The sequence below is a fragment of the Mesocricetus auratus genome, unplaced genomic scaffold, assembly GCF_017639785.1.
Source record: "Mesocricetus auratus isolate SY011 unplaced genomic scaffold, BCM_Maur_2.0 Super-Scaffold_100009, whole genome shotgun sequence".
Taxonomy (NCBI): Eukaryota; Metazoa; Chordata; class Mammalia; order Rodentia; family Cricetidae; genus Mesocricetus; species Mesocricetus auratus.
Window position 1 is genome coordinate 21689313 of NW_024429193.1, and position 8979 is coordinate 21698291.

An 8979-nucleotide genomic window follows, 5' to 3' on the forward strand; every position below is an offset into this window, starting at 1 on the left:
TAGCACATATTTAATCAAAATTCTACCTTAGTCTATAAAAAGGTAACACATTTCCTTGGTTGTTTTACGAACGCATTAAGGGCATCAAACCAGCAGACATTTCCTTGCAATAGAAACAAACTCCCATTTGCCGTACTCCCTGCTTGGTGTTTTCCAAGTCTAACTCCATGCACTCCTCCATTCAGCAAATCAGTCGGCACAGGAGAACCGCAGTCTCCTGAAGATCAACTGAGGCTAGAAGCTCCTTGCCAGCTCGGATTTCTCATCCACACCGTCAGAAGGATAAAAGAAACAGTACCTTCGCTGTCCTCACTGCGGCAGACACGGGAGGAGAGAAGGAAGAAGAGGGCAGTCACTTGAAGCAGCTGCATGGTGCCTCAGGATGGTCTGGGTGGCTTCTCTCCCAGGCTAAGGCAGGGAAGGGTTCCTCCCAGCCAGTGCAGGCCGTGTTAGCGAATGGAAAAGGTGCGAGGCCTGTGTGCAGACGCTGCCCATTCCTACTTATTTTGGGGACTCTGATAAAGAACTAGAGGAAACACACACACTCCCTTTGGGAGGTCAGCAGAGAGGAATTTATTGTTTCAGCCCCTTACAGGAACTCTTTTTTTTTTTTTCCTCTCTCTTCCTTTGGCAGCCACTTGTGTTTTTGTTACTGCATTATTTTGCTCTTCTTCAACAAAAAGGTCAGGATGGGATTTGAACAGGAAGAGACCCTTCTCAAGAAAGGGCCAGAGAGCTCTCTAACTTTTGTTTTGAAAGTGCGTTTTAGAGTAGCTGTAAAGACACCTCATTAAGCAGCTGCTCAGGCTGTCTAAGAAGGCTGCAACTTCCCAAGGGCTGGATCAGAGCACAAACTCCACAAGGAATGGTTTTTCTTTTCTCTTTTCTACTCAAAAGACAGATCACTGAATACCACCGTCTAGAGACAAAAGCAATTATTAATTAGATTGTGCTCCACTCTTGAGAAAGCAAACCAAACTCTTAAGAACATTCAGAGAGGTTTTCCAAGACATTTCTAACAGAGTTAAGCAAAGATCTAAGACAACCCCATGCTCATCTGGGTTTTGAGAAATATTTATCACCCCTACTTTGTTCCAGATTGAGTACGTGCTAGGCTAGTGTACCACCACTAAGCTATAACCCCAGCCTGCATTTCTGGTTTTTATTAGTGGGGTTTTATCAAGAACAAGAAAAAATACAACATTATGGGTGTAAGGAATCTGCCTCAGTTGGCCTGGGTAGAATAAGCCATCACAGTGAATCAATGATGTTGTGAATTATGTATTCTGCAGGACCCAAATACCAGCCAGCAGTCCTTTGCTCTCAATGATGACTGGTTAATACAGGACTGTCACACAGACCCTGAATGTGACACTGGTGTGAACAACAGAATTAGAAGAGTCACAAGCCTCAGACTTCAAGTCTCAACTCTGTCGATTGCTTTGTAACACACCATGAGGTGCAGGCTTGCTAGAGGAGAGTGCTGACTGATACTTACAGACTAAACTACAAAATTATACTTTAGCCAGTTCCTAAGGAGAATACCCATTCCTCACTACGCCATCCAGGGAAATATAAAAGTGGCCAGAGCAGATCCCTGGCTCAGAGCACTGGAAAAGATGGCTTGTTTAATCCTGGCCACTGTCCAGTCTCAGAAGAGTTGAGTTTTAATTGTAATTTTGTACATAAGTCAGAGTAATTTTAACCTCTTAATTGATTTTTCCAAAACAGAATGCCTTTGGGTGTCACCTTTATTAGGCATAGCCCAAAAGGCACAGAGATAGTAGTAAGTGTGGAAGACAACACACGCATTTTCTGGGGATAAACTGGGATATGGCCCTGTGAGAACAAATGAGACGTACTACCTCACGTCCTTCTTGCCACTGCTTGTCTTGGGAAGTTGCTCTTCTTAAGAGCTTTCCTGAGGCTGAGGCCTCACCACCAGTGTTACTTACCTGAATTTCCCTGGGTCTTTGGAGTTTGGGGGCTCTCTACATGATTGCCATGCATTTTCATGAAGGGCACTAGACATGCATTCCAGGAAGATTTACTTCCCATGGGTTTTCAAGCTGCTTTTATTTGTTTTGTTACTTGATTGTATTTGTGTGTGTGTGTGTGTGTTCACTAAAATGGGTGTGAGGGAAAATCAGAGGTTCCCACCTTCTGCCTTTTTTTTTTAACAACGTCTGTCACTAAATGAGAGCACATTTCTCAGTCAGACTGCCTGGTCATTGAGCCTCTGGATTTGCCTGTTTTGAAGCCCCGCAGTAGGGTTGAAGACACACACTGCCACACTACCACACTGCCACATCTGTCTCTTTGATCAAACCTCAGGTCTTTGAAAAAACACTTTACCCATTGAGTTATCAGTCCAGCCCTATACAGGAGCTACTTAAAATGCAGACAACCATTTGCTGAAAAAGAAAGGAAACAACAAGCAAACACAAAAGGAAAATGCCTAAGCCACAAAAAACAAAACAATATTAAAAGACCCAAATGTAGTATAGAAGGCCAGCTTTGCCTCAATAGGTCAGAAACTGGTTAATTAAAACTGGTTAATTTAAACCAGGAGATACAAGCCCATGCCACAGAAGAGTACACACAAGCACACTACAAATATGTGTATGTGTTTAGACACACAGAGATAAACATATTCACAATGCGTGAGCAGATGTGTTCTTCCCAGGCACACACCAAGGGCTGCCTGTGACATTATTGACACTGGAGAATTTGGATGCCAAGACTGTAACAATGGTGACTTCACTTAACCTTTGTGCCACTGAGATTTATTTAGGTGGCACCCTTGTTAAGTCTACATATTAAAGCCTTCTCAGTACTCATGTCCTTCCTCTCTGCCAGCTCATCATGCTAAATAAAAATAATCATCTAGAGTGGTTGGAAAGCCATGGGATGATCTCACAGACTGGCAGATCTCAAATCCTCATTCCTTCCTTTAGCGCTTAGCTTACAGGCTGAAATATTTGTCTTCTTACTGCCTAGATTCCCCATGCGAAATTGAGCATGAACGTTATGCCTATCTCCAATAGCGTATAGAGGAAAAAGTGAGATTCTGGGAGGTAAATTCAACAGCGCATATGGAGCTAAATAAAACAAGAAAAGAAACCTGATGTTGGCTTCTAGAATCTTTAGGGTTCTACAGGAGACATAAGTTCAGAGTGATAAACCAGTTTCCAAAGAAATAGACAATGAACATCACAAAGACAAGAGGAGAGAAAAGACAGAGCTCCAACCCCTATTTCAGGTTTGCTCCATGCTCTAAAGTTTGGTGCTCACAGTGGAAATAGGACCCGACAGTGTGTTATTGTCTCTTGTTACTGGAGTTGAGAACTGGCTAGTTTCTTGTAGCCACTGGGAATAGAACTAAAAGAAGGAGGAAAGTTTAGATCTTTAGTTGTGGAAAAGATATCAATTCTCCCTCCTACAGAACCAAACTGACCACTGGTTGTGTAAGGACTCAGCCATTTGGCCAAACCTATGCCACCAACAGTGGCGTCTTCCTAAGTTATGCTCTGTTGATTGTGTTCAGGTGACCCAGGCTCGTCTGGGCACATTATTACTCAAGTTCATTATTGCTCAAGAAGTTGTGTTAAACTGCCTTGAGTTTCCAAAGCTGCTCTCTAACCACCCATCCACCCCTATTTAATTCAAGATGTTTCGATTGTCTTTGACTCACAGTGAATCCCTAGGCTTCCATGAATCTACTGGTGCAGAAAAGCATGGATGTGGGGCAGGGGGTCATAAAGCAATAGTTCAGGGATGACATACGTATTTATCTCAATGCAAATCCTCTGACGTAAGCACCCAGACATCTGTCAATAGAAGAAATGATTAAAACACTCTCTTCTGTGAGACAATCCAGACTCCTGTGTCAAAAGATTCAGCAGCCATTCCTGCACCATTACCTATGTTTATGACCTCAAAAAAAAACCTGCCACATTTTGAATCTTCCTATACAAAACTAAGCCATAGCAGTATTTTCCACTGATTATGCATCACATACCAATAGAAAAAGTGATATTTTTCCTAGGGAAAACACATTTAGCTGTATACATACATTTTCAAAATTTGACACTGAGTAATTTGTATCAATGCCCAGAAGTGATATAGCATTAATGTTTTATTTTATCCCAGTCAGAATGGTAAGTTTAAAAACAACCTTAATTAACTTCCTATTTAGGTCAGCTGTTACCAATGTGGCACCTTGTGTCTGATATTTCTGTCCATAGGTCTTTCTTTTTTCTGTACAAGAAATAGCATTTTAGGGAAAATTTCCTTAATGTCAAGTGACATCTATTAAAATCATTGCATATTTCTATATACAAGTATGAGATTTAGGAATGGAAATGTGTCTCAGAGATGAAGAGCACTCATTGCACTTGCTGGGCAGTTCCTGTAACTTAAATCATCTGTAACTCCAGTTCCCGGGGAATCTGATGTCCTCTTCTGGCACCACAGGCATTGCATTCCTGTGGTGCACAGACATACACACATCCACAAAATAAATGCAAACAATTCTTTTAACACTGTGAGGCTTGCGTGAGTTAGTTACATGCCATTCACTTTTCACAGTTGGTGTGCTCCACCTAGCTTTGCGAGTTTATCTCTGGCTGCATACACATATTCCTCCGCCAGCCAGCCTATGTTAGTTATTCTCAGTTTCTGAAATATTTTTCTCTTTGCCCATTTTGTAATAATCAAAAGAAAAGCTCAGCTCAGCCAGCTTCAAGGCATGATGAGGTGATTTATTTGTTTTTCCTCTTTCTGGTTCCAGATCAGTTGAAGTTGAAGTTAGCTCTATGACAATGTGTCAGTTCTTCCCTTTTGTTCATTCCCAATAAAGAAAGCAAACTGTAAGCATAGCTTTGGCATTCAAAGAAATGTGAATTTAAAGTTGGAAGTCTTGTTCTGCTCATTTGTCACCATCATGGGTCAGTTGTGAAGGAGTGACTCAGATAGTCAAGGTATGGTTGTTAAGTTAGCTGATGTCCACTAGTAGTCTAGTTTGATCTGCATCTTCAGATGCTACATCGTAAATTGATGTTCTATGAAATAATTTCCCAGGTAATAATGTCTATACTCCCTGACACGTTACAGATCAAAACAAGCTCCATTTGTATAATAGTGCAGAGATGAACAGATGTGGGATCTTCATGATTTCCAGTCCTGCTCCTTGATGCTCTTAGAAGTCATCTACCTCTAACCATGTAGACTGGGTTCCTGAGTGACTGTGAGAAGCAGAACTCTCCTTTCTCAGCGGTACCTTACATCTGCATGAGCAACATGGAAACATTTGTGTCATATTAAATGCCTGGTATTCCAAGTTTATTTTGTCACTAACTCCTAATTAGTAGATAATCCTATTATCTTGTGTAGATAATTTTAATGAAGTTGGCATGGAACTAGTCACACTACAGTAGATCCTACTCATCAATGGCAGAACTTTTGTTAATCACCTGTCCCTGTGGCTTAGCACAGTTTTGGTAGCAACACAACCTACCTTTCTAATATCAATTAGGCTGTTTTCTGAGCTCTGATCCTAACCTTCAAGGGATATCTTCAATGCCCCCCCTCTGTTTACTGTATGTTATTTACTTGCAGCAATAAAATACTACAGACATTTCATGGCTCAAAATGAAGATTCCCTCATCAATCTTTGGCCCTTGATTTTGTTTCAATTTAGCACTGGATTCTCAAGTTGTACATAGGTTTAGTTTCTGTCTACCAGTCCTGCCCAAGTTTCAACATTCTTTGAGAATTTCAAGATGTTTTGTTGAGTTCTTCCATGCAGTATGGACTCATGGGAATACACGAGTGGAAGGGTTAAGTCCAGAGAGGTCTTCATCAGTCAAAGAGATGTCTACTTTACTGACAGGAAATAGTGCTACGTCTAACACAATCTCAGTGGGAATGAGGGCAGGTGCTAAAGCCCTAATTCTGTTTATCTATTTTTCTCTTTTATGTTTATTTTAGTGCTATTTGAATGAAATGCCCAACATAGGCTCACAGCTGTTTGACTCAAGGGGTCAAGGGAAAGGTGCTACAGCCAGTTGAGTTCTTTGGTGTGTCATGTAGTGGTGGATAGCAATGGCAGCAATAGAAGGAAAGAATAAAGGGAGGGGCAGTAGAGGCAGCAAGGGTATCTGGGGTGGGAGAGGTGGTAGAGGCAGCAATGACTGGCTAGCATTTTCTGACAACTGTCACCTCCTTAGAATTACAGGGTCTCTCGGGAACTATGAAGGTTTCTAATTCATGTTCTCATGGACCTAAGGAATCCTACTAGGCCTACCCATAGGATTACTCAGCACTTTCCACTACCACCACATTACAGCCCAAGCCTCCAACCACAAGGCACCTGTGGTGATTTAAATAGGAATGGTCATAGGTTCATATATTTGAATGTTTAGGGAGCAGCATTAGGAGGTGTGGCCTTATAGGACGAGGTGTGGCCTTTTTTGAAGGAAGTGTGCCACCTGGAGGTGGGCTTTGAGGTTTCAAAATATTTAAGCCAGGCTCCCAACTGCCCCCCCCTCTCTCTGCTGCCTGCAGTCCAGGTGTGGGACTCTCATCTACCCTGGAGCACTGTGTCTGTCAACATGCCACCATGCTTTCCACCATGATGACAATAGACTAAACTTCAGAACTGTAAGCCAGTCCTAATTAAATACTTTTTTTAAAAAAAATAAGAGCTGCCAAGGTCAGAGAGGTCTATTCACAGCAATTGAACATTGACCAAAATAGTACCCTAATAGGAACTTAGCACACACATGAACAGTAGTAGAGTGGTTGGAAAAGAGCATAAGAGTGATATGTCAACTACCTCAAACAACTGACATTCTTTACATTCCAGCTCTATCATGTAGCAAGCATAGAAAACAAAATGCTTACTCCAGGTCTTGGTCTAGTTGCCTGCACAATAACAAGCGTTGCTTTTGAAAATATGAAGCACATACTACTGTTTAAAACATTTGAATGGAAATATTTCATTATTCATTTCTAAATAAAAACCAGACAGTGCCTTGTGTATTTTCTCAGAATCATGTAAATCTTTCATAAGTTATTACAAATATGATTTAGCAACAGGTGTTAATAATTGTGGGCATAGCCTATGTAAAATTCTTCACTTATCAGAATGGAACATTTTAACAATATGCAAGTCATTTTCTTTCTCAACAAGCTTCTCAAAATAAACCATTTCCATTTCATCACCAACTAGAATTGTTTACAAGTGCGTTCAACTTCATTAAACTATGTACTGCATATATCTAACTAAACATTAAAATATCTTGGACGAACAACAAAGCTGGGACACTCCATGACCCATCCTTCCAAATGTTGCCTTTACTTGGAGGAAATGACACAGCAGTTGCTTTCTTAAGTGGACCAGAGCCACACCTGAGTATATTTCCAACCATAAAATACAAACTTCCTGTCCTATGAGGTCCGGGGTGTTGACATCAGAGAGGAGCCTGGTGCTGCAGCACCGGTCTGCTGTCCATGTCCAATTTTGTCGGTGTTTATCTTCAGTCTTAGCCCCAGATTCACCCTGTGAAGGTTTTCAAGAATATTTATATTTAGTGTTTGCTACACAGTTAGGAAGCACAAGGTGAGATCCAGCTTATATATGGGTGGAAGTGTCCCTTGCTAATTTTTATGGCAACTCTGAGTTAATAGTTACTGGCATGGGTCATTAGGAAATATATTTTTTTAATGTTTGCTTGCTACTGAAAGGAAACATCTGCATTTCCTGGTCCTTATTGTCAGACTTACCAAGAAAGCCCTCACTTTTAGATTCAATAAATGCTCATAATTAGATCCCATCAAGAAATCTTTATTTTTAAATCTACTTTTGTAACATTTTAGTCACCTTACATTAAACTATATTTTATGTGGAAAAATACACAGCTGATTAATACTAGTTTGGTCTTTTCCAGTAGCAAGGAGGCAAGTCCACAGGTAGGCACAGTTAGTGTCTTATGATTTTTAAGGCCATATACTCCAAATGAATCACCTATTGGATCACACTGTATTGGCATGCTGGTTTACAGAACAGGATAAAATACTTCTTTTTTAAAGAAACAGTTATAGAGGGGAGTTTTTAGAAGACTTTTCTTCTATTTTACCAACGTGTCTTGTAATTCCTCAAGTTCGAGACAGGATAATTAAGGTGTGATCCCACTGGAATGGTGATAGTTCTAATATTTTAATCATCCCATGTTTTACTTCATGCCTCCAAAGTAGCCTTCTAGGTTTATTACTGATAGAATTCTCCTTTTGGGACTATGCTGTGCTGAGCCATGGAGAACATGGTTCTGCTTGGTAATAGTAATTACACTCTGTTCAAACAATATGTTAACCCAAGTTTCTATACAATTAGCCTCTTTTGAATATGACATATTTAATCACTCAGATCTGAGAAACTTGAGAGTCTTGGCTATTAACTGAACATCCAGACCACTGGGACCTGATTAATCCATGTTTCAGTGAGTGTCAGGCCCTAACATTATTTTCCTGTTGTTCCTCAATGTTATATAGATCACACTGATGTCTTTTCTTTATTTTCCCAAAATAACTATTTAAACTTCAAGAGTGTCTAAGCCTGGGATTCTAAATGTAAAGAAAAACTTTGTGTATTTCCTTAATATTGCTTTCTTGCTTTTATGAATAGTCATAATGTCCCAGTGATGAAAATTTAAGTTTATTTGGGGTTTGTAAGGTGCCAATCTATTAATTATCTGATTTGCCAAATCTTCCTATTTCTTTTTTTTTAATCTCCCTATTTCTAAGTACTGAAAGCTTTTGAGGCAGGCAAGCTTAGGAAATAGCTCAGGAACATGGGCTGCACTTCCTTTGGGTTATGCATACATCCTTCTTCTAACCACTTAGCATCATGGGAGTTTTATCTGCTTATACTATGCGCACATGCACACCCTTCTCCAAACAATGCACCAAGCTGCTTAC

At 40.4% G+C, this 8979-nt stretch overlaps 1 protein-coding gene across 4 annotated transcripts in view; it reads right to left on the reverse strand.

Moving 5' to 3' along the window:
* Emcn (endomucin) overlaps window positions 1–546 on the reverse strand; it is a 93069-nt gene extending 92523 nt beyond the window's left edge. Inside the window, exon 1 of one of the 4 annotated variants that reach the window (XM_013121900.3) lies at window positions 299–546. In XM_013121900.3, the coding sequence (XP_012977354.1) occupies window positions 299–371 (73 nt within the window). In that variant the 5' untranslated portion in view covers window positions 372–546. The remainder of the gene's footprint in view (window positions 1–298) is intronic. The other 3 variants (XM_013121899.3, XM_013121898.3, XM_013121897.3) reach the window with 3 other exon arrangements.
* Between the last annotated feature and the right edge of the window lie 8433 nt (window positions 547–8979).